This window comes from Mytilus galloprovincialis, chromosome 1 (assembly GCF_965363235.1).
Source record: "Mytilus galloprovincialis chromosome 1, xbMytGall1.hap1.1, whole genome shotgun sequence".
Classification (NCBI taxonomy): domain Eukaryota; kingdom Metazoa; phylum Mollusca; class Bivalvia; order Mytilida; family Mytilidae; genus Mytilus; species Mytilus galloprovincialis.
In genome coordinates this window covers 17872725-17897167 of record NC_134838.1, presented here as the reverse complement: position 1 = coordinate 17897167, position 24443 = coordinate 17872725, and the positions used below count along the sequence as shown (strand labels likewise).

The window sequence follows — 24443 nt, the reverse complement described above, 5'->3', positions numbered from 1 at the left end:
TACTGACTCAGGTTCTATGTATTGTACCTACTAAATCAGGTTCTATGTATTGTACCTACTAAGTCAGGTTCTATGTGTTGTACCTACTAAATCAGGTTCTGTGTATTGTACCTACTAAATCAGGTTCTATGTATTGTACCTACTAAATCAAGTTCTATGTATTCAGAGCTGTTCAATCATCCTGTATCATTAATTAAAATAGGAAATGTTTGTACATTAGAGTCGGAATTGATGTTTATTGAATTCCGATTTGTGAAGAAATAAATTTCAATAAGCTGCACAAACCCCCAGTGGAAGAATTTATATCCGAGTACGTCAAATCCTAGAATGTAAGATCTATTTATATCCGAGTACGTCAAATCATAGAATGTAAGATCTAATGAAAGGAGTTGTCACTCAGGATAATGATGTATGGAAAAATCAATCTGGTATGGTAACTGACGCAGTCTTGATAAAATCACTGTCATACTGCAAATTCTATTCACCATATATTGAATGTTTTCAAAATGGCCAGACACAGGGAAAATTATGGCACCAAGAAATATATCTGTACAATGAAATTAAACAACAATTGACTCGATACAAATACGTCTGATTAGTTTATTGTTAGGATAACTGTTACAGAACCAACCTTTTTTAACTCTTCCTTACTGTAATTAACTTGTCAACAAAATGTTCGCCCTCTGGAGACGGAATGCTATTGAATGGTTAAGACAAATTGACTTCATTCTGTTTTATTTAGACAATATAGTTTTCTGAGAAAGTATTCCATAGTTTTCTATACAGTACGGTCTGAACTACAATAGGGTTATAACTGCTGGTCAATCACATCGTCTGAAACATAGTTTCAAGGCGTCATGGTCTTATGGCACAGTGCACTGTTTATTACGTTTCGTCTTTTAGTAGAAAATTGAATTCAAAGGATGAGTGAAATTCATGATTAGACATTTAAAATTTTGTTTCCTTACTAGCTTGTTGTCAATTAGTTTGGTGGTCAGTTGACCTGTGTTGACCTAAACCAAATATTAAAAAAATATTGATAAAATGTTTTTATTACTGAGAATACAGAAAAATATGATAATTTTAATTTTAAAAAAATTTTTTTTTTTTTAGAATTGTCTTCTAGAGATAATAAAAGACAGTGGCCCTCACGTTTCCTAAGTCTTCACAAACGACGGCAGCGACGACGGCCTGTGGCAACTCTGTCTCATCAACATATCTCATTATTAGATACCCAATATCAACGACAGGCTGAGGTAAAAACATGTATAAGTAAGACCAAATCATTAACTAAGAAAACCGCAATAATCATTTGAAATTGTGAGTTTGGAAATGGTTTTATGCAACAAATAATTAATTAGAGAAACCACAGAACTTATTCTAAGAAATAGAGCCAAAGTTCTAAGCAAAGCTGTATGACTACATCAAATGAATGTTTTAAAGTTGGAGGTTTGTTTAAGGATGAATGCAAACAATTGTATATGTTCCACAATATTACATGAAAGTCCTATGACATAATGTTAACTGTAGGGTATATATATCATTGAAATGTAAATGAAATACATATAAGTAAATAACAGTTTTTCAAAACTGTTATGGATATTGCATTTTTTGCAATGTCTGAAATACATATGTTATATGACACATGAAAACAGTACTATTATAAAAAAAAATGTTTTTCAGGTGTAAATAAAAAAAAACTGCCACTTTTAGGCAATAACAGTTGTTTAGGAAAAAAAACCTATCAGTACTAATTGTAAATACATCAATGTAGTATCTATAGTACCTTTATAATGTGAACAATCAAGTATTACCAATGTTCTTTAAGGGATGATGGAAAACGGAATCGTATAGTTAGTTTTTTGCTAATTTTCTTTATTTTGTTGTAGTGTCTCCTTTCCAATGTGGGCAATTGGAATTTTGACATTTTCAGCCTAGATCTTTTAACTTGTGGTAAGTTTGTTTGCCTTTAGGCCACATTTACATATTGTGAATTTAATTTATGGTTGTTTCCAAAAGATATATCTGTAAGTAGTTATCAAACATGAATCAACACTTCACTAAAATTAAGTGTTCTGATATCCTCCTATAAATATACAATAACTAACTAGCTAGAGATAGGAAAGTGTTTTAAATTTTAACATTTTCCCTCTTAGTTTTTTTGCAATATGCATTATCAGTTACATTAAAACATGATTTATATCTGCCTTAAAAGGAAATTACTTTCACAGCTTGGATGACCAAAAAAGACTGTATATATATGATTTATTATAGATAACATTAAATGTAACTGGGTCACAGGAATTCAAACCCATTTTACATATGCTAATATAAGCAATATCTACTGGTTTATATGTCATAGCCATCAGAGCAATATGAAACGGTTGTCTCTCGGATTCATTCTCCTTTCCAATCTAGGTTTTGTTTAATTTCATTAGTATATATATTGATGTATGACTAAACAAAGATTTAGATGTTAATCTTTTAGATATAAAACACAAGAATATCTTTTTGGGTAATTGCTACAGTCAGAGTAATAGGTACATCACTGCTTAATGTTGATATTGAGTAATTTAGGATCAAATAGTGTTGGTTAAATGTACCTTGATAGAAACAATGATTAGTTATATGGTTATTTCTGTTGCAGGTAGACCATTACTTCACATTGCCCTTAATATTTTCCGACAATATGATCTCATAAATACATTCAACTTAGACATCATGAAAGTGTTTCAGGTTTTCTGTAAGTATTAATATACATTTCGGGAATAATCTTATAAGTCTCTGAGTGTATTTTGCATAGAAAATAGAAAATAAATAAAGATGGTTGTTAACAATGTCATCAAGACAGCAAATCAACAATACAAACAAAAAAAGACATCTAGAGGTCAACAGAAAGTCTTTAACAATAAACATATTGCTAAACTACCAATCTTCCATCATGATTTAACACCCATTTTGAAAAATGTGTCAAAATTTTTTTGCTGAAAAATACATGAATGAGTATTAAAATGAATTTCTTCCTCTTATTTACCAAGTTAAGTATGGTTCTGTTTATGTAGGTTTAATAGATTACTGATTTCAGATAAAAGTGATAGGGATAATTTAATTTCTTTTAACACATTTTGTACTGGAACTACGCTGTAACTAGTGCTTCTGACGCATTGATTGTGATTGACTTAACAAGGATAAAAGTACAACAATGGCGCTATTCAATTAGATTAGATTAACATGACACAACACTGGTAACCAAACAATCATTAGTTCTATTTATCAATTCTATTATAATCAAACAACAGTTCAAGTAATCAACAGTTTTCCTGGCTGACATTATTGATGTCTTTATGATATACGGAACACAATTTTGAAGAGAATATATAATTCAACTTAAATATATAAATCAACATATTGGTCCTATTGAATTAAGTTCCGTCTTTTTAGTTGTATTCTGCCAGAAACTTGCAGGTAATTCAGTGATCATGATAATTTCACAATGCAATCTTATTATTAGTGACCTATTTCTGTTACAATTGGAAAGTTAAGTCTACATTTTATGCTTGAATGACTTCTATGTTTTGAATTTAGACTATTTTCTGATACCCATTGTCTTCGAATATCACCATTTCAGACTTCCGCTTTTATAAAAAAAGTTAATAGGTAAATAGTTTATATTAAGAATATAGCTTGAAAAATAGATAAATAGTTCCATTAAGAATAAAGCTCAAAATTTTAAGCTTTATATGAAAATGTTTATGTTTTGTGTAAAAGCTTTGTCAGTTGTAGAAAAATAAGTTTGCATATTTCTTTGTATCAGAACAACAATGAAGGCAGTATATTGTGGATTCATTAATATTTGTGGGATATCAATTTTCATGGATTTCGTGGGTAAAGGTTAACCATGAAGTTAAATGTTCCGCTAAATACAAATGTTCTATAGGCTTGTATGCAAACTTTGGCAAAACCGCGAAATTAAATATGTACAAAAATGCAAAATTTACTGAAATTGATACCTATGAAAATAAATGAATCTATAGTATATGAGAATTTGTAAATTTCAGCATTAATAGAAGATGGTTACCATAGTTCCAATCCATACCATAATGCTGTTCACGCTGCAGACGTCACACAAGCTATGCATTGTTATCTTCAGGAGAAAATGGTGAGATTCTTGTTAAAAAAAGAGCATATTAGTAGTGATATTACAGCTTACATGTCCGGTCATCCACTTTCTGTTTGGTAACCTGGAAACCTACAACTTAATATAATCTTGTCATCTATACAGTTAAAATGCTTATGATTTAAAAATGCTACCCGTTGTCAAATATATATTTTGGGTTATTTAGGTCATTTAGGAGTTAGAGTAAAGGATGACCGACTTGGAAACAGAATAATGGTATGTGTAGGGTAACATATCTTCATACAGACAGATATCTTGAGAAGGAGCATGATAAATATCCAAGCCATTGTGCTGGCTAGTACCAAACAGGGTTTATACTCTTAATCACATTCACATTTTATCCTTATTTGCAAGTTATACACTGTCCACACAAGGTACTATATTTGTAGACAACAAAGTTCAAAGGACAATAACTGTATCCCTTTTCAGCAAAAGATAGCACACAGATCTGCTATTCAGGTCTCATGTTATAAGGTTTTACAGAATTCTGTCTTCATTGGTTGAGTTTATGTTTTTGATTTAAGGATGTAAATGTATCAATACTATGTTAGTTGATTTATAATAAGGGCTGCATGTCAAATCAGATCAAATAAAAAAATGAATTTAAGTCGGTAAAAAACATACAATACTGTAAATCATAAGCACCTTAGAGCTTAAAAATGGCAAACTAAAAGTACAAACATAACCAATAACATCAGACAAACATACAAGAACAGATATGAGTTTATCAAAACATACACATGCCAAACAAAGCAATAATAGAAGAAATAATTCATAGATTAACAAAGCTAAAATGTAATACTCACTAGCTTGTAATAAGCATTTATATCAATTAATCTGATATGGTTCTAAAAATATCCTGCAGAATATTAAAAGTGATATAAAATAAAAGCACCAGTAGGACATATTATAGCATAATAAAATTATTTATTCTTTAAACTCTTATGTTAAAGGGTCAGATCAAAAGTCTGTGTGTCTATGATGTGTTAGAGAGCTTTAAGGAAATCTCAAATTAAATCAGAATTCTCTCAATTATGAATTATGTACATCTGACATGTTTCGGTGATCCCAGATATTTCATTGACAATGAAATATGGCAATTTTTAAGTTCAAACTTCACGAAAATGATGTACATTCAAAACTGACACTTTTTTTTTGGTAAGAGCCCTCTCTTTTGAGGTATTGATATTTGCTGATTTCTCCTGTCTCTTTCTTTATTATTCCAAAGTCAATAGTTCTTGCCCTCATTGCTAGTCAGAAAAATATTGTTATTGAAATTCTGTATAAAACAAACCAAAGGGAATTAGTTAATAAAATTTACATTTCCAATACTCTGAAAATTCAGCAGATCTCGTAAATCAAAGCATTATAAAAAAAACACTGCAGTTGATGAATAGCTGTGGGATTATTTATTTGCATATAAAGGACAAATGAGTTTGGCGAGGAAAATCAATATTATTGTTGTTTAGTCAGCACTTTTTGTTACATAATAATGTATGATGTAATCCAATGGTTTTGATACAATTAACACCAATCACAGATTAATCATGTCACCTTGGTCCTTTCAGAGGATAACCTTATAGAATTTATATATGATTAATATTAATTCATTATATTTAGAATGTCAGAATGTATAGAAGATACATGTATAATCAAGGAAAACTCATTACTCTTAGCGGTAGAAAAGTGCAACTAAACAATAACTTTTGCTGGAAATTTTTTCGTGTTTAATATATGGCTACTTTTGTAAAGTGGCAGAGGGTTTCAGTTTTACCCTTGTCTGTGGGTCCAAAAATTGGTGTCTGTTCTCTGACTTTAGTTTGCCTCAATTAGATGTTATCAAACCTATACACAATGCTTATTACCATAAACACTGGGGTAAAGCTGATGACCGTAACTGCATTCACGGTCATCCCAAGATGTCGGATGAAAAAATAGGTCAGTATCTGTATTGTCTGTTACAGTGTTTCTATATCATTTTCTTTACAAAGGAGACATTGATACGATGTAAATTTATAAAAGATTCACACGGAAATCACAAATTACTTCCGAGAAATGTGCATGAAACAGGAAATTCGATTTAAAAAAATCGCTAAGATGACCGTAAATCACAATCGAGATGACCGTAACAGAATTAGCAATTCATAACAAGGGTGACCGTAATTGGTTAAAAGATGACCGTAATTTGTAAAGGATGACAGTAATTTCTAAATGATGAAATGTAAATGAAATACATATAAGAAATATCCGTATTTGTATAACTACTTTTTTTGTATCAAATGATTAATGGTGTTGATATAAAACGTATTTATATAATAGTATTATCCTATGGGTAGGAGAAAATAAGACGTGCTTTAAATACAAAGTTCACCATATATATCTTTTTTTACGGTAGAGGGTATAATTTTTAAAATGAACATAAACAAGACATGCACATGAAAAGTGGGGAAAACATGCAACAAAAGCGCGATTGAAGATCATTGAATGACACCTTACAAACATAATTAAAAAAAAAAGTGTGCTGCACAGCCTCCAACCAAAAGTTAAAAGATTTTTTTTTTATTTCTGGAATTCCTTGTAATGACATATAATAAATGCACTTTTTTAAAAATGCCAATGGATGTACACCCATTGAAATTATATCGTCTTTGATTTGTCTTCTATTTTGTCTTGCAAGTAAAATAACAGCACCTGTTTTTAAAATACTACGACCAAACTAGTGAAGGCGATCTCCAGCAAAGTAGATCCTTAAAATAGTCTTGTGCGTATAGCGTATGACAAGAGGCAGGGGCGGATTAAGCCATTTTCAAAAAAAGGGGGTACTAACCCAGGGTAAAGGGGGTTCAAACTATGTGTCCCCTTTCAAATGCACTGATCGGTAAATAAAAAGGGGGCCCCGCAGGGGCGGATCCAGGATTTTTGAAAGAGGGGCGTAGTTTTTAAAGATTGCTGAGCGGATCGAGGCGAAAAATTTTTTGTGCCCTTTTTAGGACTAAAAACATAAAATAAGTGAATTATGCACTTTTTAAACGGTTCCTGGCGTGGGGCATACATATTTTGTAGTTGCTGTTAAGGTGTAAGGGTTGGACATTTTCGATGCTGTATTCTCCCTATTAATTGTCTATCATAAAATGATCGTATGGATCCAAAGCTATGTACTGATACATTTAATGTGGGATTTGTCAGTAAAACATAGACATGGAAAGTTCTCGCACGTATGTTGTAAGTTAAGTTAGAATAACCTCACAGATTTCTTGTTGTAAACAAGATATACGCTGGGCTATTCGATTGGATTTGAAATACGACCGACACGAGTTAAAAAAGACAAACAAGCAATTTTTAGTGGAAGAAGACTTCAAGTCTTCTGAAGGCCAATGGTGCCGACTTTAAAATCATTGAATTCTCCGTATGCCGCATTCGTTTCTGTGTATTACAATTTCATAACAACTTCTGATTCCTGACACCGATTTTTACACATGATTAAGCATCTGAATAATTTAATTTGTAAATTAGGATTGAGAAACAATCACTATCGTAAATATGTACCCTTTTATTAATGTAAATTATTAGATTTCATCTCATCTACATGAACGTTATTTGTTTACTTGTAACCGGATGTTTTCACTGTAGATATTTGAAGTACGCATGCGTGAATTTGGTATCGGGGACAACTCTCCCTGTTTACATGTTCACCCTTGAAGTTACGAATTTGCAGACAAGATTTTGTTTTTAAGGGATCTATTTCTTATTAAATTGATGTCTTTATTCATTGTTTTCCTTTGTTCAAATGGTTTGAATCTATTTATAAAATTATTCAAGACTCAGTTGACAAGAGCAGTACGTTGCTGTTGGGAGAATTTTAATTAAACTCTAAATGCTCATAGAAAATATAATCTAAACTGAATGTACCGTATCTCCTTCTGAATAATTTATTGCAATATAAATATAAATCCCTTTTGACAAGAGAAATCTGACTTTTGTCAGAAATATTTGTTTCACATGAGCAAAGGTAATCACGTGTGGCGGCCATATTGGTTTGTTTACAAATATGTGAAGAAGCCTCTAGAACCATGATCTAAGCATAAATAGTCTTCCGAAAACGTAAACTTTATGCAATACTATTTTATCAATCATGATTATTTTCATAAATTTAAATTTGATTATTTAAAGAAATAAAATTATAACAATTACGATTTTAGATTAGAGATTCTACACAGACATGCTTTGATCTATTTATAGCCAAATTAGTTTACCTGTGTGAAAATGTAAATAATGGTCTAAATTACTGTGAAAGTACTTTAATTCGTGGGTATCAATTTTCGTGGTTTGAGAGATATTTACATGTTCGTGGGTTTTTAAATTCGTGGATTTTAGTTTTCTAAAAAAAAAATTTGGAAAATTGAAGCTTTAGAAACGAAGGTTACAAATTGTCTTGATTGAGGAAAATTGCAAAGTAAACATTGACCCGGTAAAATGGCAAATCGTAGTGACAACACTAATTAACCCTAGATAAAGTGATCAACAGATTTAAGACCATCAAAGGTGTTAATTAGGCCATAAACATGTCACCTAAAGAAAACAGTACATAAAAACAAATGCTATAAACGTATCTTAATGTTAAATAATTCTTATCAAAATTAAGCTCAGCATAAAATTATTATTTCCGATATGTACGAGAATTTTGAGGATATAAAATGAACACTTTATCATACAAGCATACCAATACCGGAAATCTGACTTTCATCGATCAAAAATATTTTTATGAGAATTAAAAGATCAAAAGTTGTACAGTTAATGTGTTGAAAGATTAAATGGGTATACTCCTTCATGGAGTTGTAGTTCATAGCGCGTTTGCCCTATGACTACTATATAGCATTTTCAGATTTGGCGTTATTCAATATATTCTCTAGATCATATCAGTAGTCAAACCTACATGGGATCATTTCATGTCTTGATTTGAACAATGTTTGTTTTATTTCGTTGGACACTTAAATTCGTGGATAACGTCATCCACGAAAACCACGAAAATTGGTACCCCACGAATAAAAGTACTTTCACAGTAAATGGATATTAATTTGTTTACTAAACAAGTAAAGACAAACTATGGATGGAAGATAATAATTCACATAAATATTTCAGGACATTTGATTTATTAATTTGTTTACTAAACAAGTAAAGACAAACTATGGATGGAAGATAATAATTCACATAAATATTTCAGGACATTTGATTTATTAATTTGTTTACTAAACAAGTAAAGATTAACTATGGATGGAACATTTTTATTTTTCAGTTATTTAGTATTTTGTAAAAAAGGGGGAGGGTTTTTTTACATGTCGCGCCGTATCTCAAAAACAATTTATGATTATTGCTTAAAACTTTACACACTTCTTTGTTATATTAAGTTAAAGATCTGTATACTTTTTGGTTGTGATTAAAAATTTTATTTTAGTGATATTTAGTTTTTTTGAAGAAAAAAAAGAGGGGAGGAGGGTTTTATATGTCACTCCGTATCTCAAAAACAATAAATGGAACTAAGCAGCCTGGGTTAGTGGGGCTGCTTTTATGGTAATTCAAATTACCTTTTATTCACCTTCTTCCACCTCAGAGCTATCAGCTCTTTGATTATCCAAATGTTTGGTTGATATGTTTCACCAACAACATTAAGGGAAGTAAAGGGTTCCAAATAAATCAAAGGCTAAGAATGAGTCTGAAATGACAGCTGATTTATGAATGACGGCCGACAAATGGAGACATAAAGGCCACACCCAGCAGGCAGGTTGCAGTTTGGTCTTGAAAAAAGTATTCCATATATATCAGTTCGGCGTCGGAAACAGACATTCCGGTCAGACATGAAAACCCCTGCCACAAAAAATATGCCCGCTTTTATTCATCATGTTCATTTAATGCTAAATAATTTTGTTGGGAATTTTCGTTTCTAATAGCAAAAAAGTGGACAAGATTTTTGTTTTGCGTCCAGAATTTTTGTTTACGGCAAAAATCAGAGTCAAATTTTTTTTCTATCAAATATCTAAGACTGTCTCCTCAAATCAAATGGTTCGTACTTACGACTTTAAATCTATATAGAGCTTATACTGACTGGGGATCATTATTCAGCTATAGTATTTTAAAAAAGGCTGGGGCGTTTGGGGTTAAACATGTTTCCGTAGTTAGATAATATTGCTGTGGAACTTTTTTTCATGAGAGTGTAATAGTCTATAGAGCATTACTTTCTGTTTGGTGGAATAGTGAAATAGAAGTCAATATGTTCTTGCTAAATCCTGTGTCGCTTTGAAGGTGTCATGATTGTCATCCTCAGCCTACACAATGTGTTACTGTAATTTGAATTTCAAAATGACTGAGAGACGTTTTATTCGACGCACTGCAGGTCAACTCCACCATAGCGAATCACATGACTTTGATAATCAGTAAATTCCAGGGAAAAATATCGTTGTAAGTCAAGAATTGTCGTATAAAAATTAAATAGTAGTACACGGGAAATGGCAAAGTTCACGAAGTCTAGTCTGATTAATCATTTTACAAAAAAAAAAAGTCCTTGCAAAAGGGGGGGGGCATACGCCCTCTGGATCCTCCACTGGCCCCCCTTTGGATCCACCACTGAGGGGAACCTTGTCAATTTGTATATACAGCAATGTTATTCATATATAAAGACAAATTAAGATTTTAATCTGCTTCCTCTGGAACCATACACACAGGCTCGTTTACCGGATATTCATATGTTTTATTAGTGTTTTTTATGCTCCATTCATGGGCATAATGTTTTCTGGTCTGTGCGTTCGTTCGTTTGTTCGTCCGTTCGTTGTCTCGTTCGTCCGTCTGTCTCACCTCAGGTTAAAGTTTTTGGTCGAGGAGGTTTTTGATGACGTTGAAGTCCAATCAACTTGAAACTTAGTACACATGTTTTCTATGATATGATCAAGGATTTTGTATAGTTATAACTATACAAATCCTTGATATGATCTTTCTAATCATAATGCCAAATTACAGTTTTTTTCCCGTTTTAACGGTCCCCTGAACATAGAAAATTATAGTGTAGATGAGACATGTACTAGAGACACCTCAGAGGGACACATTCTTGTTTCTTCAACTTTTCGTCGTATCTCTGTCAATTTGTATTAAAATTTTAAAGTCGTTATCAATAAATATGTCATTGCTTACGAGAAATTTGCAATTTACTATCATTGTCATTATCTCAAAATACGGCAAATAGTTAAAAATAAATTGATGAAACATGTTTATATCCGCTAACTAATCCCCTATTAAATTGATGAAACATGTTTATATCCGCTAACTAATCCCCTATTGAGACAAACACAACAAAAAGCTATGAATACAAATACGGATATTCTTAGAATTGAGGGGTCATCATTTAAAAGTTACGATCATCCTTTATAAATTACAGTCATTCTTTACAAATTACGGTCATCTTTTACAAGTTACGGTCATCTGTTTACCAATCACGGTCATCCTTGTTTTTTGTTACGGTCATCTTAAAAATATTTTGATAATGATTTACGGACATCTTAGCGATATTTTCATATTGAATTTCGCGTTGCCTGAACATTTTTCGGTAGTAATTTTTTATTTCTGTGTGAATCTTTTATAAATTTACATCGTATCAATGTATACTTTGTAAAGAAAATGATATAGAAACACTGTAACAGACAATACAGATACTGACCTAATTTTTCATCCGACATCTTGGGATGACCGTGAATGCAGTTACTGTCATCAGCTTTACCCCAGTGATAAAACAGGTCAAATACAAATTTGGGTAGAGTCACTGTTACAGTTCTTGAGTTATGTCCCTTTATAACGTTATATGCAAATAGGGGCATCACATGTGTATCATGGACACATTCCCCATTTATTTGTGTATCATATGTGCATGTGTTTATAAAAGGAATTAATTTCCAGCTATAAATTGATTGACTTAACTTATAAATTGCTTTATATTTTTTCTTTTCAGCTACAGGGTTCCATTCCAAAATTTGAAATCATGACTTCATTAGTAGCTGCCATGAGCCATGACCTTGATCATCCAGGGGTCAACCAAACTTTCATGATTGCTACTGCCAATCATTTAGCTGCCCTTTACAAGGTACTGTCTTGTTGTTTATAAATCTGAAATAATTTAAGTAGAAAATATGAAAAGCTAAATGTGCCATTACTACAAAAATGAATGCTGCCATTAGTGCAGGGCTTAATGGATAAAAGCTATAATCAAGTGCTCAATAAAATTGTGGTTAAAAAAACAAGACAATTTAGCTTCGTTTTTGAATATACAGCGGCATGATAAATCAATCCAACAAGTTCTAAAAATACTTCTTGTTCATGTTTTTATATGTTTATTTCTAGTTTATATGTTTATAGCTTTATCTGACCACAACTGTCAATTTTACTTTCAGAATACCTCAGTTCTAGAAAATCACCATTGGAGATCTTGTATAGCCCTCCTTCAACAATCCGGTGTTTTTAACCATTTTGATAAAAAGACATGGGAGCAAGTAGAATGGCAACTCAGATCATTAATACTAGCCACTGATATTACTAGACAACAAGAATTTCTCTCTAGGTTTAAGGTAAATAACAGACACAGACAGTTCCACATGTCTAATATTATTTATTTCTAGATATGTTACGGACCCTATTCAGCCTAAAAAATTTACTAAATGTATTTCAAAATCTTGTGGTATATGGGGAAAATTGTATGGCCTCTCGAATATTATGAATTTATGAATATTAGAATAAAATAAGTCAAACTTTTAATTTTCATTAAAAAAATTACAAAAGCATATAATTCTTACATATTTTTGTGAGTTAGCTTATCATGCATAGCAAGAATACATAAATATTTGTAAGAGGGGTGTTGTTTGTGCAGCCAAACCGTGTTGTACATAATTTGATTGCTGAAAGTTCAGGTTTAAGAGATTAAAAATTATGAATCAAAAGGACAATTAAAACAGCATAAGATAAAGAAAAACCAATAATACCAGCAATAAACAACAAAAACCAGTCTAATTAAACATTACAATATAAAACTAATGAGCAAGCTGAACCCAATCAAAAACGGGGTGAACTCAGGTGCTCCGGAAGGGTAAGCAGATCCTGCTTTAAATATGGCACCAATTGTTTGTTTATCATTAACAGTGTACTGTATATGTGTATTTGACTTTTAAGATATTATAACCAATAAAACAAAAAATGATATTAGAATGCTGATGATAATAATATGATATTTATTTCAGAAATATTTAGATGATCCTAACTTTGATTTTAAAAATAATTTTGAACAAAGGCATTTTATGTTACAAGTAAGTACAGTTACAATTTTCAGATGAAAAATTGTTAGTATACGTATGATTAGTTAGCATGAATTAGTTTTATGATAAAGTATCTATTTCTCTAAAAACCAAAAATCCTTTTAATCTTCTATTTCAATTGATCAGACCATGATGAAGAAATTTATGTAACCATCATTGATTGTAAGACTTATATTTATACCAAACTATTTATACTGTTAAATAAAAATTGAAGAAGAAAGGATCCTTATATATAAACTGTGATCATTTGTTGGAAGCTCATAGTTCAGACTGTCCAATGTGTTCAAAATGAAATAAATGAAGTGAATTGATCTTCTGTTTCTAGATTGCCTTAAAATGTGCTGATATATGTAATCCATGTCGAGACTGGCCAGTTAGTAAGCTTTGGAGTGAACGTGTCTGTGATGAATTCTTTAGACAAGGTAACAAATGTGATAATGTAACAGTTAAAAATACTGTAAATTCAGAAATTATTGCGTGCATTTACTGCGATTTTGTCATTTTAGACTTAAATGTGATTTTAATTTTTACGATTTTGAGAAAAATGCTGTTTAATTCAAATAAAGAATTTCAAAATGCTAGTTTAAATTATTGCGTTTACAACTTTGTCAAATTTTTCCCAATATAAATAAAAACCTTGCAATAACTTCTAAATTTACAGTAGATAGATTCTTAACTCTACCACAAAACTTCATTCACAATTATCTAAGTTTTAAAATCAAGAAGTTTGCAAGGTATTATATATTACAAATTTGGATGGAAGCAATCACATTCAACAATTTGCTAAGAACTGATTTAATAACTCAGAGATTAGGAATATTGTTATAATAAAGAATATGAAATATAGTTCTTTGGAGAAATCTGCTTTCATAACCTTACTTGGATAATGTGCAGTGCAAGCTTTAATCCTTATGTTGCACTTGTATTAATTATCTGTATTTTCCTTTTCCTTTTTGCTCAGAGAAAAAAACTTGGTTAATTGATCTAAACTTTTGTTGAATGGTATTTAATTGTCAACCTTTCAAAATTCAAACTATGCAGTATGTTGATATAAATTTGCTTGTTATTGTGATTACTGAAACCCATATGAGCTTTTATGTTTAAAAATCCAATTAAAACCATGACATGTTTACTCCTTTTGGATTGTTTTGCTGATTGTGCCATATTATGCTTAAGTGTTAGGGGAGATATAAAACTCTTTGTTGTCACTAGTTGACATAAAATATATTTGTGTAAAATTTGCTAAGAAGATTTGTTTTATTCAAGAAGACATTTCAGACACTGATGGTTAGCTACCTTTTCAAATCCATCACCAAGCTATCTAATTTTAAAATCCATTAAAATCAAATTAAATATCAATTTGTATTGCATAGATAATCAGTAGTTTATATACATTTATATAAATGTCCAACACCATGCTATCTTGTTTATGTCCAACACCATGCTATCTTGTTTTAAAAGCAAAATTAAGGGTGATTTAAATAACTATTTAAATAGCAAAGATATGCATTAATTTATACATAGAAACTGAATTTTCAATATTAAGATTAAAGCATTACGTTAAAATCTTATCAGTAATATTGATTTTACATAAAAGGAATTTATTTTTTGCAGGTGATTATGAAAGACAGCTACAAATACCAGTTACCCCTCTCTGTGATAGAAATGCTACAACTGTAGCTAAGATACAAGCTGGTAGGTCATAAAAACAAGGATTTCTCTTTTGTCCTAACATTAATACTGATAGAAAATTGGAACACATATATAAACCAAATTTACAACACCACAAATTACTACTTGTCAAAATTAAACATATGCAATTTGTTATAAATGTTTGGGTATACATTTTTTATTATCTTTGGCTACAAATTAAATGTATTACATTTACTTTTAAATTGTTCTCTGTTGTAAAGTACTTTACAATCATAACAGAATACAAAATGAAGATTCTTTCAATTGTACTGACTTTTGATGCTAATGACTCATTCAGTATGCTCAGAAAGAAACATGTTTTAGAACTATTAAATCATATGAACGGCAGCAAAATAACTTATGTTGAATTGAACGACTATTTAGAAGAGTGCTGAAGGTAATTAACCAATATGGCTAACTATGGGTAAACTAGTTTAACATGATACAAATGTATTCTGACTGAGAAATATATAGAGAAAATCTTTTTGTGACCAAAAAAAAAAATAAAAAAAATTGCTTTATTACTGGGTAAAGAATTTTTTGTTGCCTATGTTTATATGAAAACTATAAAAAGTTAATATTAAAGTAGGTAAAGAAGAAGTTATTTCTAACTTATAGCTATGACTAAACATATTTACAAAATCAAGTGTAAGTGCAGATTTTTTTGTATTTTATTTGTTATTGTATTATCCATGCTTAATAGGACAGCAAACATGTGCATTTAAGTCTATTCTTGGAAATCAGAATGAATCTTTGTATTTCCTATCTATTCCTGTTATCATTTACCTGTATTTAATCTTTGATTTTTTTTTTTGTAGGATTTCTGCAGTTTGTAGTTGCTCCTTTATTTCAAGAGTGGCAAAGATTTCTACCTACTCCATTAAGCAGTCATATGATAACAAATGTAAAGCTTAACTTGGAACAGTGGCAAATTATTATTGCTGACGAAAATAAAGAAAAAGAAATCTTGATTGCAGAACAGGAGTTAAATGAACAAAATGATAAGTCAGATGTTGAAGACTCGGCTGAAACTGTTTCATTGCATGTTACTGATGAGGAAGATGATAAGGTTGAGGATGGAAGACTACCATTAACATTTGCTCATCTTTTAGACGATCAAGAGGACTTATCTTATAATAGTAGTCGTCGGGGAAGTATCCGTAGTTTATCTCCCGTTAGAGAAGAACCAGATTCTCTGTTGTTAGAACAGAGACGTCATAGCATGCCACCGTGTTGTTTTCAGAAGGAAATAACAAATGTGACAGTTCACAGAGACATTTTACCATTAACACAATATCTGCGTAGGCGGAGTCTGCCTACTGCTATGATTCTCCATGCTACCTCTTTAGAACGTCTTACAGACAAACTGTCAGCATTAGCTAGTGAACGAGTAACTTTACAAAAGAAAAGTACATCCATGGAAGATTTTCTGGCAAGGCCAAAAATTTCTAATTTAAGTCCCAGTTTTGAAGCGAGTAGACTTGCTAGTGGATTATATGTATCTTCTCAACCTTCCAGTCATGGAAACGCAGTCAGATTTCTGTCAAAAAGACGTAAATCACAAACTCTTCCTCACTCAGAAGATGATGATAGTGACCATGGTGATTCTAATGACTCAGATTTTGAAACACAAGATGATCACACATTCCCAAAGGAAGCATTAGTCAATAGAACTCAATTTTCTGTTCCAATCATTTCAAGGGAAGCAACTCATCCGTCTTTCAATTGTGTGAACAATATAGAGCATGACAGGGTTGTCAACTCTTTACATGAAGGTTTAACTAATTTTCATGAATTAAATGTAAAGGGTAATTCACCTATTGATAAAATGCCTCATATAGAATCCACAGATTTTGATAGCGGACTTATACCGCCAGATATCACAAAAAAAGTAGTTCCTAATGCTGTTTCACCCACTAGTCTTTCCCAGTGATATTGACCTTGTGCCGATTTTAACCCTTAGGATCATTTTTGTAACTCAGGAGAAAAAAGTCCTTTGGACAAAATGTATTAAAGTAATGAAATTATAGTTTTTAGTTTTAATTCAAGTTCCATTTTATCAATTGTACTCACTTAAAACATATTTTACCCTTAAAAACTTTATTTTATCAAATAAGAAATAAGATGATTCATCAAGCTTTATTTTAATTTTGCAATATTTTATTTTAGTATATTAAATGTAAGTTATCTATGTATTTGCTAGTAATTGGTTAATAGATGGAACACACACATTTTAGTTTCAACTACTTGTTTGTCCCTGCCATGACTGTTACTGAAGCTTATATACCTTTTTCACTTTGTTCATTTGTCTTTATATTTATTTTGGAATTAGTTTATTTCAGTTAGATGCATCATTCAGAAATATAAAGTTATGATTATTCCAGTATACCAACCCTTTTTGATAGTGCTATGCTATACATTACAGTCCTATTCTGTAGAACAACACTTCTAAGCAACATTTGTTTCACTAGGACTTACCTTTTGTACTTGTGTTTTGCATAAGGGCCCATCTGCCTGAAACTTATGGGAATATATATTTTATAGTAAAGTGCTATTGAGTTTTTTCCATTTTAACCATCTTTTCAATATATGTCATCACAAAATAAAGGGACATAATTAGGATTTCTGTGTTTCGTGTTATCTTTTTTGGAGTTGTTTTTTTTTACGTCTTTTCATCACAAAACTTGGGGAAACTGAATACTGCTAGGTATTAATTTTCGGATATTAAGTTTTATATGAAGTACTACATCTGTTGGTTTTTTTTAAATAAATAAACTTATCTGAATTCAACGCTTTGATGCTAGTTATAACATTTTTAAATCATCAGAAATTGCCTATATTAAATGTAGGGATTACTATATTTTCAGTAAAAAAAGCATTCAATTTTACTTTCATCATGATAATTATGACAGAATATAAAATGATATTATTACAGTAGTATTGGTTTTTCATTACAAAGTTTGGTTATGAACATACATCATTTTATATTCAAAACTTTTTCTTTTAATATCTGATAAAAAAACTACTATTTTAAGTACCATTTGGGTGTATAATTTATAATTTTCAAAGTTTTGTATTCAGTTGAACTTATTTTATTTGCTTAAATAATGAAACTCTTTAATCAAACTTATAAAGATTTTCCCGGAAAAGTTTGTAGCAAATATTGATTGAATAGAATAGTGTTGAGAATATCAAGAATTGATTGCGTTAAAAGTGAAGACATTTTTCCAAATAATTGATTGAATTAGATTTTATCACTTTTGGAATCAAAGCTTTCTTTACTCTTTTAAGCTCATGACAGTTATTTTCGTTACAATTTAAACAAATAGAAAAAGTTGCTAGAGTTCCGTTGCTTTTATAGTTATTTTTCTGTATTAGTATTTGTATACAACTTGTGGCCTAAATAAAATTACAATGTATGGCCAAGGGAAGACGTGCAAATTGTTGCTGAAAAATAGTCATTTACTATAAGTGATTATGTGTTATGAAAGAAATACATATACGTTCAATTGTTGGACATTTTTATTATTTTTGATACATTTTTTTTTATATTTTTACGAAAATAATGTATCCTATTAGTTAATTACATTTAGCAAAAAGAAAAAAATAGAATTAGAATCCCAAAGAAAAACTTTTGAAATTCCTTGGTGCTTATGCAGTATAAACAAGAATTATTTAAAGAATGGAAACAAATCCCAAAGAAATATGTTTTTCTTGGTGCTAGTATAAATCTGTGTCATATTTATGTATTAAAGAATATTTGTATTATAAATTAGTGCAAATATCTACAATTGTATGCTGTAAACTTCATATTGTTTTATTAATATAGTAAACATGTACGTAATGAAGGTCATTTTACTTCAGATATGAAGGTCATTTTACATCAGATATGAAGGTCATTTCACTTCAGATATCTAAATCATTTTCATTTCAGCAACCTTTTTTAAATTTTATTTTCAAGTGTGCATAAATCTTTTTATCTGATTAGTCTATTGAAAACCAGAAAAAGCATGGTTATTTAACATTTCTATTTCCACATAGCATTTCGTTAAAGGAAATTAAATTCTCGTTTGAAAATATAAGTTGTAAAAATTGAACAAGATTGTTTCAAACTGAAAAAAAGATTAACAAAGCTTTGTCAACATTTTGTTAAACCTTGACCATTTTTTGGTAGTAGAAAATAACAAAGTAATGATCATAGTTGATGTGGTCAATAGATTTTTACTGGTTAAACCGTTGGTTTTCCTGTTTGAATGGTTTAACAATTCTCATTTTTGAGGGCCTTTATAGTTTGTTGTATGTTATGAGCCAAAGCTTCATGTTGAAGACTGTACTTTGACCTATAATGGTTTACTTTAACAAATTGCGACTTGGATGAAGAATTGTCTCATTGGCACTCATACTTTTCTGGAAAGCTATATGAAATAGTTGAATTGATCTTTTCACAACAATTATGAAATAAAACCTTAATGTTTTAATAGATATTCATACTCATTGCCATTCACAGCCAATTTTCATTGACTCAGGACCAAAAAAAAGATAATTTGGTCCTAATTTTAAAGTTGTGCAGACACATTTGTCATAATTTACATCAATATTGTTTAAAACAAAGTGTATGTTTGTTTATGGTGGTCAAGGAATATAATTATCCTACCATCTAGAGTATTTTAAAACTAATACCCTTTTGGAAACCAAATAAAATGTAGGAAACAAATGATTTCTTACAGTTTTAAATTGTTTTTTTCTATCCCAAGACTTCTTACAATAACATGTAACAAATTTGTATAAAAGATCTTTAGAATCAGATATTTAAAAGTACATTTCCAAATGGTTATCATTCACTTTAACTTAATATAATAAGATGTATAGTGTAATTTATATTTCTAAATGGCCATCATCTATTTACCTTACATAGTATAGTGTCTCAAATGCTACCAAATGGCCATCAGGTCTTGAGCATCATATATTAAATTTACACATCCAAATGGCCATCATTTATTTACCATATATAGTATAGTGTGACTCAGGGATCAGATTAATTTAAACTTCAACAACTGTTAATACAGAAATATTTGTAACGTTTTTATGATGGTAAATTTTAAATTATATTATCAGAATCTGTTGACAGATTTTTTTGAATGGCATTAGATAATTTTTCCATTTAAATCAGTTAGTCGAACAGGACTTGTCATGTCTATAGTGAAACAATATCATGACTAAATTCATTACTTAATTTTTTTTTAATTTGAGATTTCTTTATTTTTCACTTGTGATATAAAAAGGATAATGACTTGACTCAGCTGATACACATTTGATGCAGCATCCAATATTGAAAAAGATGAGTACAGCACTCATGAACTCAAACAATTGAAGTAAGTCTCCTGATTAACAATGGCAATAATGAATATTTGAATGTACTGTACTAGTTAAATGTAGTATTTGGTAATAATTGTAATATCGTCAAAATATAGAACCGTAGTGAAGGAAGATCCATGTTTTAAATTTTACGTTTGTCAAACTAAAATGATGTGGTGGTTAAGCTAATGTTAGACATTCTTAGTAACATAAATTTTACATCAGGAAAAAATTTGGAGATAAAATTGAGAAAAAGAAATATAATTCAAGTTTTAAATTTCTTCTTTTTTTTTTTTTTTAGGTCTTATAATAATTTGACATTTTCAGATTTAGGTGTTGGCCAAAAAGGTTGTATAGTTTGGAAAAAAAAGCTTTTAATGCATTATTTTAATTCGTTACATGGCATTGCTACACTTGGCACTTTTTAATGGACAATTATGCTCCCAGTTTCATCAAACTATGATAGCTCTTCCCTGCTAGATTAAGATAAATGTTTTGAATTCTATCAAGTATAACAGGAAAAATATAGTTATGTTCATTCTCCCATATGTACTTGTTCAGTTAGAAATCAGAGACCAATAATAAATTAATAAACAGGGTGGCTGGCTTTGGACCATTTTAAATACTCTAATGTATTTTGAAGTAATTAAACAACTAAGAAAAATTATATATGATATTTTTAAACTGGGCATTTTTCATCCAGGACTGGACATGCATATTTCCATCTTGAATATATGAACTATTGATAAATATATATATATATTTATAAATCAAGAGGTAGACTACAAATTGAAGATTGTCAACAGCTTATATATTTTTATAGATAGTAAGGGTTTTTGCAGGATAAATGTTTTATGCCTATCTTGTATTGGATAAATTTGAGATGAATAGCTACAAATTTATTCATAATTAAAGGTAATTGTAAGATATTACATGTAGTGATACCCCATCTCCCCCCCCCCCAAAGGTCTGAAAACATTTTAAAGTTTGGACCATACATGCATTGATATATATTTTAGCAAGTGACAAGTTTAGTTATACACAACACCACACTGATATTAGAAATATCTAGCCATGTGAAAAAAAGGAAGATGTGGTACAACTCTCCTCAAGAGACCAGAATGACACATAAATTAACAACTATAGGTCACTGTATTACCTTCAATAATGAGCAAAGCCCATACTGCATAGCCATCCATGTATTAATTAAGCTAGGTGTGTAAGCTTTCCAAACTTAGTATGTGTTGGATTATCTACAACACATATTGAGGAACCAGAGAGAAAAAAAACAGTCTAGAAATTTATTTTCAGGTCTTTTATATTTGATATTCAAATTTTTACTTCTTTTTGCAGCTTGAAAAAATACTGTAATTTACCATACAATGGTTGTTTTGACCAAGATATAATTACAAAATTTATATCATGACTTTTGTTAACTTCACATCTCTGCAAACATTAGTACCAACATAGAATACTGTGGATTCACTTATTTTCCTGGATCCTGGAATTATTGTCGTGGTTACTAGGTATTGTGGTTTTGACAACTTCTGCAGAAGAGACTACTAGTATAGGAAATCTATATGTGTGGAGCACTTAAATTAATGGTTACTTTTACCTACGAAATCCATTAAAATGAGTACCAACAAATAATAATGATTCCACAGTATATGTTGTAGAACTTCTGTATTGGCAGCAGAACTGTTATGGTATGGGGAGTTCTGCTAATCAAGGTTTTCTATGATATTACCAAACATTTTAATATGATATTGACATGTTGAATAACATTTTATTTTTTAAACTTTAAAATAGTGTAGTAGTGCTGACTGTCTTTGTGATATTATTGTAATTGTGATTTTGTTTTATTGTAATGTCCGTATTTATAAATAGAAATAAATGTCAATTGAAAAATATACATTTATGGACCATCTAGGGTTACGTTTAATAGAATTTATGTCCAAGGACTTTTTATTAATTAGAAAATTTTATAGTCATGACTTAAATAAGAATAGAACTGCTCAAAGAAGAGTTTTTGTATCAGTTGATGGTCCAAGGATCATTCTATTAATGATGTTAGTATAATTGATCTTTTCTTATTGTTGAATATGAAATATATTTATGAAGAGAATTATTTGTTTACTTTATTTCATTCCTTCAAATATAAAAAAAAGATGATGTGGTATGATTGCTAATCAGACAACTCTTCACAAGAGACCAAATGACACATAAATTAACAATATAGGTCACCGTACAGCCTTCAACATATCACATAGTCCACTACAGAAGGCCCTAAATTGACAAATGTAAAACAATTCAAACGAGAAAACTAACTGCTTAATTTATGTTAAAAAAAATGAAAAGTTTATTAGAGCAAGATTTGTGAATTGGGCCTTATTACAACAAAATCTCCCAAAACTCCAGTCAATACTTTAGTCTGGGAATACATAATCTACTAATAAGTTGCAATTTTGCTTCGACTAGGTTTTCAGTAACTGCAATTACCAATTGTGTCTTTAGTTGAATTTTAAGTTTGGTCAGTAGATACAAACAGCCATATTTTATGTTTGTCCCAAGACCAAAGCATTTATTCAGGTGTAGTTGGTTTGCTGTCTAGTTAGCATTAGGGTTGACTTATGTTAATGTCTTGATAGCTTAATATTCCAAGCTTTGTATGAAAATAAGGAGATGTGGTATGATCGATTGCCCATGATACAACTATCCACAAAAGTTCAAATGAAGTGGATATAAGTATCTTTAGGCACATACTATTGAGAATTTCGAAAACAACATTGTGTAGTGTTAGAAACATTCCTTAAGTCATAGACATGCTCATTTTAATGTATTGATTAATAAATTTGTATACTCAAATATTTCAATTTACTTATAAATGGAAAATAATGTGTTTAAACAAGATTGAAGTTCAACTACAATTATGGACAAAGGAAGATAACTCCAATTTATTTTGCCTAAAGCATTTCAATGTTTAATTTAAAGTTCACATTGCAAAATTAAAGCAATCACTCCTACAGTGCCCACAATTCCTTATAAGCACGTGCACAGTATTTATGAGAGATTGATAATTAGACAATATACGTATAGTGTCTTGAAATATGAAATTTATTTGTATGAGGCTTAGAAAAGGGAAAATGCGAGGTTGTACCGAGCATTTTCCCGTTTCGTGCCGAATACAAATAAATTTCATATTTCAAGACACTATACGTATATTGTCCTTATACTGAAATCGATAAAAAATTAAAAAAATAAAAAAATATGTAACTAATATTGTTAAAAAAAAAGTGTTTGGAATTTCCCTCATGGGGTACCATTTTTGGGTATTTCCCTATGAGCGTAGTCCAGGCGGTAAGACATTGACATTTAAAGGAAAAAGACAGGGAAAATGAACTTAATTAATAACATTTGATAAACATGGTATATAAATTACCAATTTGAAGACATAACAAGTTTAAATTCATAAAAGTTTGACCATTGTTACTACACGTTGTCATGGTTGTGACGTGACATTGTAAGTAGGCGGGGCTTATAGATGAGTTGAGGTCATTGACGTATAAAGCTAACGTTTATACGTATAGCTTTATCTGTATAGTAAAATAGCTGATTGCAGTATAACAGAACATAGGTACCCAACTGCACAATTACCAGTGCAACCTGGTAAAAGAAGAAAGGTTGACAAGATTTCACACCTGCTGCAATGTTTCAAATTGTTTTATGGGGCATTAAACACTACAACTAATATTCTTAAAATATAAAATAAAGAGATGTGGTTTGATTATCAATGAAGACTATTCCAACACTTCAAGTAAAAACAGATTTACCAGGTGAGCAATTTCACATGTAGCTCTTAGTGTGGCAAGGGGCCT

The 24443-nt window shown here is 30.4% G+C and overlaps 1 protein-coding gene across 5 annotated transcripts in view; it reads left to right on the top strand.

Annotated features, from left to right (window-relative positions):
- The window catches only part of LOC143067933 (high affinity 3',5'-cyclic-AMP phosphodiesterase 7A-like), a 72389-nt gene extending 49696 nt beyond the window's left edge, over window positions 1-22693 (top strand). For all 5 annotated transcript variants that reach the window (XM_076241576.1, XM_076241583.1, XM_076241591.1 and 2 more), the window contains 10 exons: window positions 1114-1256; window positions 1890-1953; window positions 2648-2743; window positions 4059-4159; window positions 12168-12299; window positions 12607-12780; window positions 13447-13512; window positions 13847-13943; window positions 15136-15216; window positions 16032-22693. In XM_076241576.1, coding sequence (XP_076097691.1) covers window positions 1114-1256; window positions 1890-1953; window positions 2648-2743; window positions 4059-4159; window positions 12168-12299; window positions 12607-12780; window positions 13447-13512; window positions 13847-13943; window positions 15136-15216; window positions 16032-17146 — 2069 coding nt within the window. In that variant the 3' untranslated portion in view covers window positions 17147-22693. The remainder of the gene's footprint in view (window positions 1-1113; window positions 1257-1889; window positions 1954-2647; window positions 2744-4058; window positions 4160-12167; window positions 12300-12606; window positions 12781-13446; window positions 13513-13846; window positions 13944-15135; window positions 15217-16031) is intronic.
- Window positions 22694-24443: the final 1750 nt, after the last annotated feature.